General features: G+C 47.1%; 1 protein-coding gene across 2 annotated transcripts in view; it reads right to left on the bottom strand.

Annotated features, from left to right (window-relative positions):
- The window catches only part of UBE2K (ubiquitin conjugating enzyme E2 K), a 355329-nt gene that overhangs the window by 188609 nt on the left and 146004 nt on the right, over positions 1-20716 (bottom strand). For both annotated transcript variants that reach the window (XM_086963963.1, XM_086963964.1), the window contains exon 4: positions 14456-14538. In XM_086963963.1, the coding sequence (XP_086820089.1) occupies positions 14456-14538 (83 nt within the window). The remainder of the gene's footprint in view (positions 1-14455; positions 14539-20716) is intronic.

Here is a 20716-nt window from a genome sequence, read left to right on the forward strand (position 1 = left end):
ATCCAGGAAGACATCTGGAGAGCCTGGAGTAGCGGACAGTAGACTGAGGGATCTGGCCTGCATCCATTCCAAGATGGCGACCAACAGGGGTAGCAAGAAAGGAGACTGCACTCTCCCGGAGATGCTCAACAGAACCCAGCAAAGAGGAGACAGGGGTCAACCGTCACCGAGCTCCGCCGGAGGATCACAGAACACGAGCGGAGGGGAGCCACCGGTCACTAGATCCTTCCTGGAATCACTATTTAGCACCCTCAGGGACGATTTTCAAACGCTGAAGCAAGAAGTGGCGGGAGAGGTACGGGAGGTGCGCAGAGAAGTGGACAGCGAGTAGCCACAGTGGAAAGCACTAACCACCGACTTGACGAGGACATTGTGCAACTGCAACAGGAGGTGTTGCGCCTGAGGGTGTAGCATCTGGATCTCCAAACGCACAACGAGGACCTTGAAAACAGGTCTCGACGAAATAACATTCGGGTCTGGGGAATTCCATCTACAGAAGAGGGCACAGATGTAGCCGGCTACTTAAGAGACCTGTTCAGGGCGATCTTGGGCGAACCAGCGGAGTTTCCCGTCCGGATTGACAGGGCGCATAGGGTGGGCCAACGAGGCGAGCATCGGCACCACCACCGGACATTCTGGCCTTCCTACCGGACTTCCCGCTGAAAGAGCGCATTTTGGCCGAGGCGCGAAATCAATCTTCCTTCACCTTTCGCGGTCACTCTGTGGCTCTGTATCAGGACTTGTCCGCTATCACCCTCCAGAAGCGGAATGGCACGAAGCATCAATTACGATCACTGCAGGAGACATGCAAGGTTCTGGGAATCACAGCAGAGGAGGAAGAAACAGCTACGCCAAGCTAAAGACGCAGCCCTAGAGACAGTTGGCAGAGGGTATCGAGGAGACTGACACCCACCACCCCCCTGAGGCCGGACTCACCCACCATTAGAGCCAGCATGGCGAATGCCGTTTCCGAAGTGGCCAGAGACACTGCTTGCAATGGTGATGTAGCAATGACAGCATAGAAACGCTCAGGGGGGAGAACAACACAGCCTTACTGATATTGCAGGTTTGGGGTCCTGGGAGGAGGGGGGCCGTGGGGAGGAGTGAGTGGCCGGACGTCCACTTCGGTAATTCACCACAGACTTATCCACTTGGGACATGACTGGGACTAAAAGTTGTTGGAGTTCTAAGGGAATGCAGAAGGAAAGGAAGGGAGGGGGAGGGGAGAGGTTGGTTGTTTGCATGTGGGGAATGGGAGGGAGGGGGGGGCTGTTCAAGGGAAGTTCAGGGGGAGTTGGGGGGAGAGGGGCAGGGACAGACCAGTGCTTTTGATGCATTCATTCTGGCCTTACTGTACTCCTACACACTACATACCTCGGGACCACCCCTCCTGGGCCATGATTCAGTGCTTGCGCTACGTTTCTACCCACACCGAAGACAGCCCTTAAGGTCGTCACCCTTAACGTGAAGGGGTTGAATAACCCAGTCAAGAGGAGGGCGGTTCTATCTTTGCTAGAAAACACACAAGCAGATATTTGTCTCTTGCAAGAGACCCACCTGCTAGCCCGTGATTGTCAAAAGATGAGATCTCACGAATTCCCAACACAATTTTCTCCTCCAACACTACCAAGACAGCCGGGGTTGCAATCCTAGTGTCCAGAACATTTAAAGGGGAGGGTTTACATAAATTTGCAGAACAAAAAGGGAGACTCCTAGCATATAGAGTTAAGTCAGGAGGTCTGGTCTTTACCATCGGGTCGGTATACAGCCCCAAACAACATCAAGAACGATTTCTCAATTCGGCTTAGTGGACATTACCGCCACCTCAGATAGGCACATTATCATAGGGGGAGACCTGAATATGGTCTTCGACTCGTCCTTAGACAGATCAGTGCAGAGGCACCCGCAGACGGGGGAAGATTTCGCAGGTAGGCAAATCCCAATTGGAGGAACTGGATCTCCACGACCTCTGGCGCCGTCTCCATCCCACCGTCAGAGAATACTCCTATTACTCAAATGCACATAAGACCTATGCGAGACTGGACCACCTTTTGGTCACAGGGCCAGTCTGTGACCTAGCCACAGCCTCCGAAATAGGGGTTCTCTCCTTATCGGACCACGCACGTGTCACAGGCACATTCCGCCTGCCACCGGTGTCCCCTTTGCGCGGAGACTGGCGCCTCAGTGATACTCTTCTGCATAAAAAGACGGTGGTGAAGCACATAATGGACTCGGTAAGTGATTATCAGACTCCCAATGATAATGCCGACACCTCCCTGGCGACACAGTGGGCAGCACTGAAGGCGGTGCTCCGGGGGGAATTTATTGCAATATCGTCGGCGAACAGAGAGCGGCAACATAAGCGAGAAACTCACGCACAAAGTACGTGAGCTGGAACAGGTACATCAGCGAACGGGAGCCCCTAGAATCTGGAATCAACTCAAGGCAGCGAGGAAACTCCTGTCAGCTCTGGATACGGATAGAGCGGAGTATGCGGCGGTACGCTTTAAACATGCATACTACACGGGTGGAGATAAATGCGGCCGGCTTCTGGCGAACAAACTCCGAGTGGCGCATCAGCGGCATTTAGTGAAGGAGCTGTCGATCTCCGACAGAGAGACAGCTACGGAAGATAGCCAGATAGCAGAGGGTTTCCGTCAGTTCTACGCAAAACTATACGCGAGCGAGCCCCCATCGGCTCAGGTGGAGGCAGATTATATGGACTCGGTTGACCCTCCCTCACTCCGGAGCAAGCGGAGCACCTGGAAAGAGACATTCGGGTTGAGGAGGTGATTGCGGCCATCTCCAAACTCAAACACGGAAAGTCTCCGGGCCCAGACGGTTATACATCACCCTTCTATAAAACATTCTGCCCCGCGCTGGCGCCTATCCTCACCTGCCTCTTTAATTCATTCTCCGCTCCTGGAGCTATCCCACCGGATGTACTCCAAGCAACCGTGTCGATCATCCCCAAACCAGGGAAAGACCGGACCCACTGCAGCTCATACAGACCGATCTCTTTTGAACATTGATCTCAAGCTGTACACTGGGATCCTGGCGGCCCGGCTGGCACTTAGTCTGCCGGGACTGGTGGACCCGGACCATGCGGGGTTTGTCCCCGGGAGGCAGACGGTGGACAATACCAAGAGAGTGGTTCATATCCTGGAGAAGGCCTCCCGGATTCCCAGGGAGAGAATGCTGCGGGCTGTGGACGCGGAGAAGGCGTTCGACCGGGTACATTGGCCTTATTTGGAGCGGGTCCTGTCGAAGGTAGGAATAGGGGAGAAATTTCGCACCTTAGTATTCAATTGCTACAGGTTTCCATCCACGGTTGTGCGGGAGAATGGTTACAGCTCTCAAAGGTTTGCGATAGAGAGGCACCAGGCAGGGGTGCCCATTGTCCCCGCTGCTCTTCGCACTCTACATGGAGCCCCTTGCCCAAGGGACACGCCAAAACCCGAATGCGAAAGGAATACAGATGGGGAGGTATACACACACACACAATTAGCCTCTACGCAGATGACATTATACTGACACTAGCTGATCCACGGAGGGTACTCCAGGCATGTGTCGCAGAGCTCGAGGCTTTTGCTGTTGTCGCAGGATTCAAAATGAATATGGGGAAGTCGGCGGCCGTCGATGTGTCGTTGACTGCTGTCACGAGAACCGAACTACAAGACCTCTTCCCCATGCACTGGTCTCGAGACCTGGTGCCTTATCTGGGCATCTTATTGGCGCCCACCTTACCCGCTATGGTGACCGCCAACTATGCAGTCCTGGGAAAGAAAATTAAGGAGGAACTGGGGCGTTGGAGCAGAGGCACACTATCTTGGCTAGGCAGGATAGCTGCGGTGAAGATGACCATCCTGCCACAGGTACTATACCTGTTCCGGGCTCTGCCGCTCCAACCCTCGAAAGGGTGGATCCAGCAGACTCAAGCGGACCTTGCACGCTTCATCTGGCAAGGTCGCAAACCCAGGCTGAAGAGGGCCTTATCCATGCTAGCCCCTGAAGCAGGGGACTAGGTATACCGGATTTACGCAAGTATTTCCAGGTGGCATAACTGCGCTATCTGGTGGAGTGGAGCAGGTGGGAGTCAGATAAGAAAACTAGTTACTTACCTGTAACTACGGTTATCCAGTATTGGTATCTTTCATAGATTCACATGCCTGAATCATTCCCCGTCATCGAGGCGGGAGTCCCACGGTAAAATATATACAATAGCAGTGCTTAAAAATTTCTTGTAGTAGGCTAGAAAAGCCCAAAGGCCTAACTAGGCCTCAAAACTTAGCAGCCTATCTACATCATTATGTAAAAAGACCTGAAATAGTAGTCTCAGCCAATCAGCTGTCCTCACCCTCTAGAACCTTCCCAGCTCAGGCAGTTCTCAGATTTTCCCAGCACAAGTGAGAATGAGTATCCATAGAATAGAACTGCCCTACCGGGGAGGAGGGTGGGTGCATGTGAATCTATGAAAGATACCAATACTGGATAACCGTAGTTACAGGTAAGTAACTAGTTTTCTTATCCAGTATTAGGGTATCTTTCATAGATTCACATGCCTGAATCAGAATAGCAAGCAGTAACATCATGTCTATCGATGGTGGGAGACAAAGAAAACATATTTATCCCCACTCAACCAGGAAGGTAATAGAGTACAAACTTGTTAACATAACACATGCATCAAAACCTTCATAAAACATCACTGATAGGACAGCATTATAAATACTTAAACTTTAAAAGAAGAATAAAAAGACCATAAGCTATCCAACCTTAGTGAAGAAGATGCTGCAGCACCGCATCACCAACAGCTGTATCATCATGAATCGCCGACTGCAGACAGTAATGTTCGGTAAAAGTGTGTACACTTTTCCAAGTAGCAGCTCGACAAATGTTCTCCAGCGTCACTCCAGCTAAAAGGGCCGTAGACGCTGACATTGTTCTTGTGGAATGCGCTTTGACTTTCCTTGATAAAGGTCTGTTGGCCTGGTCATGACAGAAAGTAATTGTAGAAGACAACCACCTAGCAATAGTTGCTTTTGTGACAGCTTGACCCAAGGTGGCTTTGCCATAAGCAACAAAAAGTTGTTTAGATTTGCGGATGTCCTTTGTCTTCTGAAGATAAAACTTCAGGCACCTTTTCACATCCAGAGAATGTAAGACCTTCTCCGCAGGAGTTTTCGGATCCGGGAAAAAGGTTCTGAGTTTGACCGGTTGATTAATGTGGAATTGAGTTGGTACTTTAGGAATGAACTTTGGATTGGTTCTAAGCGTAACAAAGTCTTTAGAGAATTGCAGGAAAGGGTGAGTAATAGTGAAGGCCTGTATTTCACTAACTCTGCGAGCTGAAGTAAGAGCCAGCAAGATTGCCACTTTCCAAGTAAGAAACTTTAGTTCCGTTTTATGAATCGGTTCAAAAGGCCTTTTTAGAAGCTGAGAAAGAACAATATTAAGATCCCACTCAGGAGGAGGAGGGCGAACTGGTGGAACAGCTCGGAATAGCCCCTTAAGGAATTGTTTGATCAAAGAGGATGAACATAAGGATGGTTTGTTGGAACTCTTCCTGAATCTGGATATCGCTGCCAGATGCACTTTAATAGAAGAAAAAGCTAGACCAGCCTTAGCCAACGACAGTAGGTATGGAAGGATGGCTTCAGGAGGAGCCTGAAGTGGATAAACATCATTGTCTCCACATCATGAGCAGAATCTCCTCCACTTAAAACGATATGTTTTGATGGTACTTTGCGCACGTGCTTGCGACAATATCGCCCTGCAGTCCGAGGAGATGTTTAGGTCCTTGAACTCTAGGAAGTCAGGAGCCAAGCGTGCAAGTGCAGCGATTGAGGATCCGGATGATGGATTTGACCTCCCTCCCTTGTGAACATCGACACTGTCGGTTTGAGACGAAACGGAGGTTGTTATGAGAGCAGAAGGAGCTCCTGAAACCAAAATTGCCTTGGCCAACGGGGAGCAATGAGGATGAGAGTGCAGTGTTCCCTCTCGATCTTTTGCAGCACCTTCGGAATGAGCGGAATCGGAGGATAGGCGTACGCGAACATTCCGGTCCATCTCATCAGGAGGGCATTTCCTCTTGACCCCCGTTCTGGGAACCTGCTGGCATAAAACAGGCATTTGCTGTTTTGTTGTGTGGCAAACAAATCCAGCGTCGGCGTCCCCCAAAGCCGAAAGATCATCTCTACTTGATGTTGTTCGAGCTCCCATTCGTGACAGCCTGTGAACGTTCTGCTGAGACTGTCTGCTAGAGCGTTCCGAACTCCTTGTACATGCTCTGCTCTGAGGGATATGCCGTGGCGCAGGGCCCATTCCCACATCTCCTGAGCTTCCAGCGACAGGGTGAGATATTTCGTTCCTCCCTGTTTGTTTATGTAGAACATGCTGGTGGTATTGTCCGTACGCACCAGCACGGACGAATTCACAATCCTTGGCAGGAAGGCTTGTAGGGAGAGAAAAATGGCCCTTAGTTCCAAGCTGTTGATGTGCCTCTGTTGGTACTGGCGAGACCATCTTCCCTGGATCTGAAGGTCCTGAAGGTGACCTCCCCAACCTTCCATGGATGCATCCGTAGTCAGGGTGAACTCTGGAATTTCTTGGAGAAAGGTGAGGCCCGGCGACAAATTGTGTGCCTTTGACCACCAAAGAGCGTGTTTCATTTTGGCAGTTACTTTGATGCGGTCGTCGAATGATCCCTCGACTTGCTTCCACTGGCGAAGTAACTCTTCTTGCAACGGTCTCATTCTGAGTCTCGCCATAGGAATGAGGCTGATCGCAGATGAGCACATCCCTAGTAGGGAAGCGTATATCCGAACTGAAAGTGACCTTCTTGCGAATATCGGTCTTGCTAGTTTTAACAGTTTGTTTTGTCGCTCTTTTGTCAGGTATGCTTTGCACTGGCATGTGTTCAAGACTGCACCCAGAAATGACAATTCTTGACGAGGTTGGAGCCGAGATTTCCTCGAATTGAGGGTCAGTCCTAGATAAGAGAAGAGAGAAAGCGTACTCCTGACCGCTTCCATTGTTGAGTTTCTGGTTGGACCTTTCAAAAACAAGTCGTCGAGGTATGGGAAAACTTGCATTCCCTGGGACCTCAACATTGCTGTCACCGGAGCCAGGCATTTGGTAAAGATTCTGGGGGCCGATTTTAGGCCGAATGGAAGCACTTTGAACTGGAAATGGACGCCGGCCACTTGAAACCTTAGGAATTTGCTGCGGTGTTTCGGGTGAATAGGGATGTGGAAGTAGGAGTCTTGTAGATCCAGAGAAGCCATAAAGTCCCCTTCGTTGAGACAATGCAGAATGTCCTTCAACGTTACCATGCGGAAACTCTGTTTCTTTAGATATTTGTTGAGTTTGCGCAAATCCAATATTGGACGCCCCTCTTCCGAATTTTTCTCCACGAGGAAGAAGCGAGAATAAAACCCCCTCCCTTTCTGAGAAGGAGGGGCTCGTTCTATCGCATTCTTGTGTTGCATCTTTAAGGCTTCTTTGAAGAGTAAGTGAAGACGAGGGGGAGGGGGACCCCTGGGCGGCGTTGTTGGAGGCTTCTGCAAAAACTCCAGAGTGTGTCCCTTGCTGACCAGATCCAGGACCCACTGATTGAAGTTATCTTCCGCCATTGGTGGTAAAAGGCAGAGATTTTGGCGCCCACGGGAAGGGAAAGGTGAGTGGCTGACATCCGGCAAAGCTCATTGGCGCTTGTTGGAATCTCGCCCTTGATTGCCTGAGCGTCGTTTCCCTCCTTGCCGAGAAAAAGAACCAGAGGCAGGCTGCCTGTAAGAAGATTGATAGTAAGGTTTGTTGTAGGTAGATTGATACTGACGATTTTGTTGGTTGGAATAATTGCCTCTGGAGGAGTAACCACGGTCTCTTGCTCCTCTAAAGGATTCCCTCTTGTATTGCAGGGTACCAAGAGATTTAGCTGTATCAGTATCAGTTTTAATAGCTAGTAAAGCGTCATCGATGTGCTTCCCAAACAGTGAATCGCCATCGAATGCCATGTCCAAGATTTTGGTTTGGACCTCAGGCATGAAGGTGGTAGCCCTGAGCCAACCTTGACGCCGAAGCACAGCTGCTCCAGCCAATTGCCTGAAATTGGTGTTTGAAATGTCCAGGGCGCAATCAATGATTTCTGAGGCCGCCCTTTCACCCTCTTGTACAATTCTACGCACCTCCATCTGATGATCCTCAGGGATCAAATCAAGATATTCCGTGAGCTCGGACTACATTTGTCTATCATAACGAGCCAGGATAGCTAATGAATTAGCAGCTTTAATGGAGGCTGCTGCATTTGCTGAAAACTTCTTTCCAATTGCATCAAGTCTTCTGCCCTCCTTGTCAGGTGGTGTTGAAATGGGAGCAGAAGGATTTTTGGATTTTTGCTGCGCAGCCTGGGATATGACAGAATCAGGTTGAGGGTGACCTATTAAACAAGCTGGAGTATCAGATGGTGCTCGATACTTTTTCTCTATCCTTGGAAGGACTGCAGGAATGGAAGCGGGCGTTTTCATTATGTAGAGGCCTTCCTTCCATATATAATCAATAATGGGAATAGCCCTGGTCACTCTGTGATATCCCTCTTTAAAGTCATGTAAAAAGCAGTCCGACTGTTCAACTGTGACAGCCAATTCAAATCTATTAGCGGCTCTCTGCATAATATTGTGGAAACCGCCAATATCTTCAGGTGGAGAATCTGAAGGACGGGGCGCAGGTGGAGAAGGCATAGGAATGACATAATCCTCCCAAGGATCCACAGGTGTTTTATCCGGCAACTCTCCCTCTTCCCTGCTTTCTTCATCATCATTGGAAGAAGTGTCCGTATCATTTTGAGGAACTGGACCAGTATTTTGCTTTGGCGACAATGAAGCCCTTGGTAACGGAGGTCTTGGCACGTCAACTGGAACAGGCGACCCAGTGGGTGCAACCTGAGTTGATGGAAATCTCTGGCGATAATCCGCCAACATAGCCTGCAAATCCTGTATTAAGGAAGTTGGTAAATGAGTAGTGTCCTCAGACCGAGAAGGTCTAGTATGAGGTGACTGATATGGCGTGGAATAAACGTCATGTGTATAATGATCATGGACTTCCTCCTCATCATCATCCTCCTGATATTTAATATTTAATTGAGAAGGGTGATGGGCAATCCCAAAAGGACCGTCATCCTCTTCCCCTTCATCTGACTCCTCCTCCATGTATGTCTCCAAAATGTGCGATGGCAAGAGTGGAGAAATGTGTGAATAATCCTGCCTTTGATACGTTTTCATCTGAAAATGAGTGTATTGTATCTTTGTTGGAGGTGAACCGTGCAACAGATGAGCAGATGTCACTGCGGAAGCCACTGTTACAGGGATCTCCGTCGACGGTCCTGTCAATGACAAAGATTTTGCCGTCGACGGGGTCGTCAATGGTGTCTTCGTCGACGAACCTTTCGTCGTCGGGACTGTCGATAGAGTCTTCGTCGACCATCCCTTCGTCGACGGGTCCGTCGATGGTGTCTTCGTCGAAGAGTCCTTCGTGTCTTCGTCGACGAGTCTTTAGTCGACGAGGCCGCCGATGGTGACTTAGACGACGAGTCTTTTGTCAACGATGTCTTGGTCGACGATGATGTCGGCTTAGTTGTCGTCGACGGAGCAGAAGATTTAGTCGACGGAGCCGTCGTCGACGGAAACGTCGACGATGGCAACTTGGTTTTAGTCAGCAATGATTTAACAGACATCAACGGTGAGGTAATAGCTGAAGTGGTGACCGTAGAAGTAGATGAGGAGGCAGAAGTCAAAGTAGTAGTAGGTACAGACACCAGAGAAACATTCTTAGCCTGGGTTGTACTCACAGTTGAAGAAGCCGATGCACTCTTTGAGGGTTCTGAAGCTTTCTGAGAGGTTTTAAGTTTTTTCTTTCTCTCAGGAGAAGCACTTTCTTTGGATCTAGCTCTCTTGCTGGAGGCTTTGTCCCCATCATCAGTGGAAGAAGACTTCAACCACAAAAGAACCCTTGCCTCCCTATCCCTGATAGTTTTCTGAGGTAAGGTAAGGGAAATTCTACAGTCCTTCACAATATGTGAAGGGTGCAGGCAATAAATACAGTCAGAGTGCTGGTCATCCACATGGACCCTCTTCTTGTAGCAGGTCCCACAAGCTTTGAAAAGAGCCTTCTTTTCAGACATTTTAACACCTTGGCTGCTAGGGGGTTTTCCCCTCCTGCGCTACAGATCCATGATTCCCATTGTTCATGACAGGGTCAACTCGTCATAAGCACAGCGCAGGTAAAACCCATGACGAGTTGACCTTGTCATGAGCATGGAAGGGGTTAAGGAAAAAAGATCAAAAACTGAGTAGGAACTCAGGGAGACTCCCTTACACACGAAGTGCGGTGAAAATCTGAGGAGAACTGCCTGAGCTGGGAAGGTTCTAGAGGGTGAGGACAGCTGATTGGCTGAGGCTACTATTTCAGGTCTTTATACATAATGATGTAGATAGGCTGCTAAGTTTTGAGGCCTAGTTAGGCCTTTGGGCTTTTCCAGCCTACTACAAGAAATTTTTAGGCACTGCTATTATATATATTTTACCGTGGGACTCCCGCCTCGACGACAGGGAATGATTCAGGCATGTGAATCTATGAAAGATACCCTCATACTGGATAAACAGTGGCTTTTCCAAGACCAGGCGGTGGCGGGCCGGCCTCTACAGGAAGTTCCCTTTCTGCATAGGGCTCACCGTCCCCCCAACCTGTACGAGTCTTACATCACGCGAGTCCCGATGAAAGTATGGGATGCCACTAATGTTGTGCATGATCTCACCACATTCCCCTCGCCGTTCACGCCATTGGTCGAGAACCCGGATTTTACTCCCGGGATGGAACAGGGGGCCTTCACGCACTGGCGGACTGCGGGATGCAGAACGCTGTTCCATATGTATACTCCAGATGGAGTCATCCCTTTTCCGGATTTCAAGCGAGACTATCAACTACCCGAAACGGAGAGAATACGGTATATACAAGTGCGCCACTGGGCGCTGCAGCCGCTGGTACGTGAATCAGCAGACAGGAGGCTCCTACCTTATGAGAAGTGGCTTGTGACACGCACCTCAGACACAAAATTAATTTCGGATCTCTATAAATTCTTGTAGCCTCCTTCCTCTCATCTTTATAATCCGGGCAGGGAACGTTGGGAACGGGAGTTGGGGAGGACATTGAGTCACACAGAGTGGGACCAGATTTCATACAGAGCACGACATTCTGCATATCACACGGGACTTACGGAAATGTTCACTAAGGTATCCACCTACTGGTATTACACACCAGAAAGATTGCATGAAATGAATCGTAACATTGAGAACACATGCTGGCGGGCTTGTGGACAGATAGGCACACTTACACATGTTCTATGGGACTGCCCCCTGCTATGCCCCTACTGGAAAGAAGTCTTGGACGAGATTGACTCACACTTTGACATCGAACTGCCACGCTTGCCTACGTATGTACTGTTGGGCTTGCCCAACCGGCTGATGTACCCTCTAAAGTCTCGTAGGGGCAGGCAGATTGCAATAGCGCTGGGCTCAGCAGTTCAAAATATCCTCATCCACTGGCGCACCACCACACTCCCCTCCACCACGGATTGGCTGCATAGATTATGGCACGTTCTGGGGATGGAGAAGTTGTCGCTCACAGTGGCGGGAGAGGTGGAGCAATTTAATGACCTGTGGCAGCCGTTCCATTCACTACTGGTTACAGAATTTAAAGAACTGACATGTCCACGATACCTTTGATTGTTGAGATTAACATCACCTGTAGATTCAGTTGATCAATGAGTCTCAGATTGGAATCGGCTGGGAGGGGACGGCAGCGTGGGGGAGGTGAAGTGGGAGGGCGAATTTAGCACTGGACGGGGAGGGGAAGGGAGGGATTCGAGGGGATGGGAGTGGAGGGGGGGGGGGGGGGGAGTTATGAAGGGGGGGTTGTTTATTTTTGAGTTATGGTCGCAGCATACGCACCAAGCGCCACACCTGGATGGACATTTCGATTGAAGAGTCTTTGCACCCTGGATGCGCTCCTATATGGCTGTACCATGGCACTGATTTCTTGCGACAACTGTTTTCTAATTCTGTAAATGTCTCAATAAAATGCTTTAAACCTAAAAATTAACAATCGTTTAGTGATTTAGAAGACTAAGGAATTTTATATTGAAATTGTGCGTTCCTTGCTTTCTGTATATAACATTCTCATGGGAATGGCAAGACTATGAACTGGATTATCTACTATCCTGTGTGTTGGTACTATTTTTCTTTTTGACAATCAATGTCGACTTATGAATCTATCCATTCTCATGGCAAGCATGAGACTATCCTGATGTTTCTATTCTTTAAATGAAAATACACATTCTGAACTGATGATGGTCTTTCGATGGTGTGACAACATGAAGCAGATATTTCATTATGAATTTATAAAAGAAGAAAACCCTGGAAGACGGGCAACTCACTTGATTTATTTGGTTTGCTATGCACTCAATTTATCTTATGAGTTGCATCACACAACTTATTTTGTTCTTTCCAGCGTGCTCTGAGCACTATCATTTTTCTATGCTGACTGACTGAGGATTAATTTTGATTCTGGATTATTTGTCTATGAACGACCCCCCCCCCTCCCTCTGGACAGGTCAGGGTAGGTTGTTTGTTAGTCTGAGAATCATCGTACTAGCTCATTGGTAGCAGGACTTTGTAAGTGCATTTAGATCTATTCTTGCACAAGTGTTTTTTATTAAAATTGTTTTATTACTAATTAAAATGTTTAAGAGTGCTTAGCTTAAGGAATTTTCGAATCTCTAATTCAATAATTTACGAAATCTACGTTGATTGAGACTTTGTGTAAAATGTTTCTACATTGAACTGTGAATTGGGTGGGATTTGGTCCATGTTGAATAGATAAAAAAGAGGTCTTGAAATTTCAAGAATCACCACACCCATCGTTGAAATCAAGATCTCTTCGGAAGGATTACATTTTTGGGTTATGGACTGGGATGTTAGATGGATAAATCCCAAGGGAGAGTTCACTCTAATCGTAGTAGGGCCCAGTGCCGTTAGAATGACTGATAAAACTTGTACATGCATCCATTATACGAGATATAAGTAGTGGATGATAGAAGGGAAAAGAGAAATGTCTAACAAATCCCACTGACATGCTATAACATGAGCCTGCTGTGCACTTCGCTTGCTATGTAGCCACTACTATGTATCTATTTCTTAATGCTGTAGTCATTACGCATAGCCTATGTGCCCCCAATCGTACCTTGTAAAGGTTTGGCATGTTGTGGTATTCCTTTGTAAAAACAAACAGATTTTGAGCAACAAAAAAAAAGTGTAGCTCAACAGTCGTCGTTTGCTTGACAGATTAATATTTTGAGGATATCCCATGTCACATATTCTAATTATTTATTAAACTACACTCTTCCAACTTAAATTCTTAGGCTTCACAACACCCAACCATTCCCACACAGGGATATAGTATCAACTCACACTCTACCAACCATACACAACAAATAAGGTAGCTTCTTACCAAACTGCCACAAGAGCGATATGAATCGCTATGCACAAGTTGGAAGGAAAGATCACAAGGGTACATGTGGTGGTAGGGTTTTTTAGGTTTGTGTAGTCTTACCCACTTGTTTATGTTTCGGAATACATGAAATTACAAAAGCTAGCTTAAGAAAGGTCCAAGTACACTCAATAAGGAGGAGTATCCTAACTTCCTCCAGTTTAACACAGCAAGGCAGCCAAATGGGAAAAGAGAAAAAAGTCTGTATTCCAAAAACACTGGTTCAAGTTAGTTACACTAAGCACAGCAAATTTCCTTTACTGGATTTTGGCCTGAATGAAGAAAAATAGCAGGATGCACAAGTAGGTGAAATACTACAGATTATAAAATGAAGATAAGTCAAAGGACGTTAACGTGCTAGATCCCAGGAGAGGATGACAGTATAGCAGGCATAAGAAGGGAGTGACGGGGGCCAACATTAAAATTGGTTTCTAGTCCCCGAAGAGATGCAGACTACTTTCTTTTATGCCACCTTTTCTGACAGTTAGACTCCATGAAATCCTTAATAAATAGTAGTGACTGTTTCACTACATAACTCACATCAGTTGTTGTCATAGTTAAGCAGTAGAACCAATGCTCATATTGAAATAAAACAGGACAAGCTAAATCAAATGACTATTATAAGAATTTAAGCAAGCAAAGTTAACTTAAAATGAATACAGTCACTTGGAACCAGTATTCCTAAATACTAGCACAGGCTGGATTAAATCACAAAATGCACTTTGAGGACCAACTCTTTCACTATGCTAGAAAGCTATGGGAGCAATTGCCACATACAAATAAAAATATTACTAATTGAAGTCATTCAAAGGTCAATGTAATTTAGAAAAGACGTTAAACATATAAAGTGGCTTACCACTGATCTTTCAGGATATCCAAACAAATTGCTCCTGTAACTGAGCTAATATTAGGATGCCATATTTTAGTTATAAACCGCACCTAGAACATAAAATAATACTATGAAACAACTACAAAGGTAAAACAGCAAATGATAAGTGTTAGACCAAACTTTAAAAAACAAACAAATTGGTGAAGATACCAGTTGTAAATCATGTGGATCACCATTGCATTCACAAATGCTGATTTCAGCCTTTGTGAGAATTCCGAAAGTTTTTTTTTTGTAATAAATTTTATTTTAACATTAAACAGTTTAACAGTTAACATCATCATCTGCATCTCTAACATTCTCCATATAATAAAGTTCCCAATTCAACCTTCCATTCCAAGCTGCCTATGGTGATTTCCGTCTGCCAAATTCTCATTATTCTCTCCCACCTTCCCAAAGTACGTTCATGTTTCTGCAGGCATATTTGTAAGTGTCAGATTTGCTTTTCTAATATCAGACAGCGGTCCATCTCAAGCCACCACTTTAATAGTGGGTAATCTTTGTAGCCACCAGAAACCTGAGCCCCACGAAAAAGCTTCAAGTATCCATAACTCTTTACATCATCCAAGGCATCCAACAAAGACAGTTGAGGCGTTGCTTCAATGACAACCCCCGTTATTTTGGACAGTATCCTGGTCACGCTACCCCATAATGGCCTACGGATCAGACAATCACACAACAAATGTAAACCCTTGTAACTCTAGCACCTCAAACAAGCAGGAAATGGGTTATTAGTGCAGTCTGTATCGTCCACTGGACCCACATCTGCCTCCCAATTAATCAGGAAAGCTTTAACGGAGTCTGGTGTGTGGCTACCTAAGGTTTTGTATATTTGTGAGATCTTTTTGTCTGGAAAGGGGGCCATGGAAACTTTGGCTCTAATGGACTACATTTAGTAATGTAGTCTACCTCAGCAAGAAATTAAGTCACAGCATCTCAAAGATATAGGCACCAGATCAACTGGTTATTTAGTAACCAAAATTCCCTATGATGCACTGAGAAAGCCCAGACAGTGACACCTGAGACCACATCTTCCAGGATTGACAGCGCCACTTTTAGTGTCCATCGAGTGAGGAAGCAGATGGAGCGTATCGAGAGTTGCTGGCGAGGAGGCTCTGTTGTGGTTGCACGAGGGAAGCAGTGCTCCTGGCCACGAACAGCATGGGCAGTGTGGAAGTCCCGAGAAAGTTTGCCCGACCCCTTCAGGCCCTCAGGTGGGTGAAGAGCATCACTGAGCGATCGGCCAGAAAGCCCAGCCCAGGAAACATGGAGCCCGGAGATGCAAACTAGAAAGCGAGTCTGAGGGAGCATTGAGCCAGCGTGGGTGTCGGCAATCCCTTGGAGGCTGAGCAGGGGCTCACATCCCGATTTACTTGCTTGCTTTGGCCTCTACACCAAATATCCGGGGAGAGGTGTGCGCCAAGCGGCAGGCGTGTGGAGGGTTACGCGGCAAAGTAATGGTTAGTGACTTTTTTTGCCAAATATCTTCTTACTGTTTTTATTTTACAAAACAATGTCATCACAACAGTAACATCTGTCGCATGGAGGACATTCACAAAGTACATTGTTATAGAGGCAACAGTGATTCCACATTGGGCCTGTAAGACTATTAAAAGGAACATTGCTTCACATTTCAATACATCATAAAAACATAGACAATACTTCATATTTCTACTGATCGACCATCCTGAACTGAGGACATATTTGGGCTGGTACCTGTATCTATAACCAATTGCTCTTCTCTAACCATTTTGCCAGGCAAATATAAGGTCACAAGGCTCAAAGCCACAAGTGCAATAAGCGCAGAATGCTGCCAGTCAGTCAGCCAGACAAGAACTAGAAAGGCATAGGCAATAGACTGATTGTGTTGCCTGGTTGAAGATTGGCCGGAGACTTGTGGTCATGAGGTCAGGAAAATCTAGGACCAGCATTCAGACTACCCAGAGGAAAAGAAAGCAGGAGACAGCTCCATTGGAAACCCCACAACCGCATAGTGTTAACGAGGAAGATGTCGGCAAGGATCACTGTCGAGGCTAGCCCGATTACAGTCACTGATGAGGTCAGTGAGTGTGCCCAGGGCGAGATGGGTAACGATCGCAACTGTACTACAGTATGGCCAGAGCCAAGGAAACCAGATAAGTCACAAGATTGATAACTTTTCACCCTTGATTGAAGAGAAAGTGGCAGGGCAAGGAGCATCCAGCCCCAACCCCTCCACTGGTCAGTGGTCTGAACCCCTAAAGGATAGCCCTACAGATATGGGCTGGGGCAGCTTTATTTACCTCCGTCCTTATCCCCTTATCTTGAAAAGGATAACTCTTACTGCAGAAGAAGCTCAAGCGCCAGCATAACGATCAACTAAGACGACGGCCCTGGGGACCAGATTATCATACGGTCCCTCGGCAACGCAGGAACACAGATTAGGATTGGAAGGTACCTCTTCAAATGATGCCCTCTCAGATTCCAGAGGCAGTCAATCAAATAGACAATGGAGGTCTTTGATGCAATTTTAACTCAATTGTTAATGCATTCCCAGCCTGTAAAGAGGGAACCTGCAAACCTTAGTCGAACACTCCAGTGAGAATGGCAGTGGACAGCCAAACTGAACTGCGCTGCGCAAGTGTGTGTCCAGCTTCAATAATGTAAAGGGAGCAGACCCGCTGGATGCCCCACGCGCAGAAGGCCAAACTAAAGAGTGTACAAGGAGGTAAAAGAGTCACAACCGATATCAACATCTTCTGGGAGGCAGTATTGAACACAATGCAAGCAACAGTGGAAGGACTGAATGATCACGCAAATAAGATGGATATACAAGTGGACTTGTTAAATACGCTTTCTGTCTTCGTGCCAGGCATAGAAGGAAGTTTGGAGAATTTAAATGGCCTGATTTAAGAAGTACAATCAAGGAAGGATGTTGAATTTACAATGTGCACATGGAAGAAAGTAATCGATAAATTGGTACAATTACCAGTACGATTGGAGGAAATGTTCAGAAACATATGGACAGTATCAAGTGCTAAATACAGACTGCTGCGCAAGCAGGTGATGCAAAGAAAGTCCACATCACTGGGGAGGGATGTGCAACAGAGGCGGAACAGATTTAGAAGCTAATTACTCCACCCAATTAGGAAAAAACTATAATGAATCAATATGCCAGTACTAACACAATGGGATAGGCTGCTTCCTACAGAAAGTACAATTCAGGAAGTGAAGCAAGAGCCAGTGACCACTGACCCAACAACCCCACACCACAACGTATGACGAAGCGGTAAAGAAAGCATGCAAGGAAAGGCAGACATCGAGCTTACCCAGTGAGATCCTCCATGGGGCAAGCCCCAGGTGAATTTGGCAATGACAGTGCTGGCCCTACCACAATGACAGCTAAGCAAGGAGAAACAGAAGCAGAGCACTAAGAGCTCGGAAAGCTCTGCGAAATGGGGGCATCGCCACTGCCCCCACGGCTCATCTGGACAGTTTTTACTGAAAGAGCCAGCAAGAGGCTGGAAATTAGCCTAATCTGAGCATCAAAAATAAGGACGTGAACAGGAAGAAGAGGCAGTGCATCACCCCGCAAAACAGGAGACCTACACAGAGCAGTAACACCCCTGGGAGCTCAATGAATGGAAGTTGTAGACCCGGAATGAGGTCCATGGAGGAATGTACCCAATCGGCTGCACCCCTGACTCAGGACTAGTCTAGTAGAACCTGGTGAAGGAGTCAGTCAACAAAACATTGGGATGCAGCCGAGGGGATACCAGTGGTGGACCACAAACTAGGAAGGATACAAGATCAAATCCTGGTTCTAATCTGATCTGCAGCCCGTGCAGGAGTCACACAGAGGCTGGTGCACCATTCAATGACCCTACATGCCCATGGGGGTGACACCCAAGAGGAGAACATAATCCCACCGGAAACACTTTAGAGTGTTAGGGCTTCTGCTGTTCACACAGAGGCACAGGCAAACCTACTGTGGATCCTCAAATACCGATCTAGAGGATCCCATGATATCTAAAATCATTCAAACATATTAAAGCTGATAAAGGGCCTGCCAGAAGTCGAATACCAAGATATCTTCTCCATCAAATTCTTGGCACCCCGCCAAAAGCAAGTATCTGAACCCACATTGGTCACATTCAACTGCCCACATATCCACGCTTAAGTCACAGCTTTTAAGGAGCTGCTAAATAGATGGGGCATAAAAATAGTGCACTTTCAGGAAGGGTGCTACCTGCCCCTGCCGTCACAACAACCTGCAAAGGACAGTGGAAACAAAACAAGGGTTGGATCCAACAGGTACCCTCAATTTTGAAAGGTGCAGTCCACAAGAGTCCCAGTAGGGCTGAAGATACAAGCAGCAAAGCTGCATGCAGCAGCAGAAGGCGCTGGGTCTAGACACGTCACCCAACAGGGTGAACTGGACAACTGGTACTAACCGGGGAGTGCTATGAAGACAAACAAGAAATCCACAAAAAAGCATACCAAGCTAAGTATTTTTCCTTTGAATATGGGAGAACTTGCCTTGAAATTTTAAGATGTTACAGTGTCAAAATACTTTGAGAAGTTTGATATAATAGCAGGGCAGGAGGCATGGGAACACTCCAGTATCCCATTAACTGGGTTCACTGAATACAACAGATGGGCACATAAAAGTAGCACACACGAAGGGCAAAGGGTGTGCTACCAACCTATGTAAAACTCTAAACTTACCGCAAAGGTAACATTGATGGATATAATTGAACCCTGGTTACTGGTGTTACAATTGAAGGGATAGGACAAGTAGTTGGTAATTTCACTGTTTAATATTTATATTAATCAGAGATAAAAATTAAAGATAGTGGAGAAGCTGATTAATCTGCTCCTGGAATGGAAAGGAGATAAACAGATGGCAAACCTAGTAATTACTGGAGATTTTACGCTGAACCTTTTTCAAGAGACAGACTAGGATGGTGATGAGGTACTCCAGGTTTTGGCAGAGGGCTTGTTTATCCCAACGGCTATTGACCAGGCCTGGAGGGTGGGTTGTCCCTTCCTGATTTCCTCTTGTACTATCAAGCTGCTCAGCTCCGGGTTCTGGATGAGTGGTCCCTTAAAGCCTCAGATAAACACTGGCTCCATATGGATAGGCACATAAAGGGTAGAACCATATGGCATCTTACATGGAAACTGAAACTGAAGCGCGACAGGCTGCCTAATGTATACCACAGCACACCAATAGCCACCACTGTCCAAATATGGGACAAAGTCACCAAGACACTGCCTTTAACGACATTTCCTTCTCCCTACACCCCCAGTCGCTTCAATCTGGCCTTTCCCCCAGCACTACTAGAGGGCCCCTTTGATAAATGGAGGGAGGGTGGATGCCTCATGCTATCAGAGCTCACTAAGCGAGGAGAACTGATTTCCTTTGCGGAATGCGGAGCCCTTTTTAAGCTGCTGCCCACAGAAGAATATCACTACTTCCAGTTAAAACATTAGGTGCAACAACCCCAGGTGCGGCTGGCTGCGACCAGCGACTTGCTCCCAAATGAGAGATGTGCGGAATCTGGCACTACGACTAATGGCTGCATATCATTTTTGTACTCTTCTTTTAACGGTGGGTCCCCAGTTGGTTCCACAAAACAGAAGGTTTTGGGACGCCTTATTACCCGCCCCCATAAGGGAGAAACAGTGGGGTTCCCGGTACAAAGACATCGTCGAATACAAATCGCTCCATGCTTCTAAGAGAAGCTAGTTACAAAATTATGTACAAATGGTATTTACATCCTCAGAAATTACACCCCATATTCCCAAATACCTCAGACAAATGTTGGTGGGCTGTGGGCTTCTGGGAAAGTTCAGTCATATTTGGTAGGACAGCCCCTCCATCCAACCCTTCTGGAAAAAAAAATCCTTTCCCAAATTAAACAGATTAAGGGATACCCCATCTCAGATACTGTAGAACATGCTCTCCTGGGGGTGCGGGACCCTAGTCTGAAATATCAGACTCAAGAGGACTGCTCCATTATGTTGCTATGTTTAGGGGTAGCCAAGATGGCAATAGCAGTAGCCTGCAATAAACCGGAGGACCCTCCATTACCCAATGGCATGCCCGGCTGTAGCGGACTCTGGCCCCTGAACGGATGACAAATATATAAGAGATGACGCGCGTAAAGGTTTGCCTACATCTGGAGTCCCTTGGTGGGTTATCTCTCGGAGGGGTTGCCTTTACTCGCCTGCGGACCCAGACTGCAA

The sequence above is a fragment of the Lissotriton vulgaris genome, chromosome 3_2 (assembly GCF_964263255.1).
Source record: "Lissotriton vulgaris chromosome 3_2, aLisVul1.2, whole genome shotgun sequence".
NCBI lineage: Eukaryota > Metazoa > Chordata > Amphibia > Caudata > Salamandridae > Lissotriton > Lissotriton vulgaris.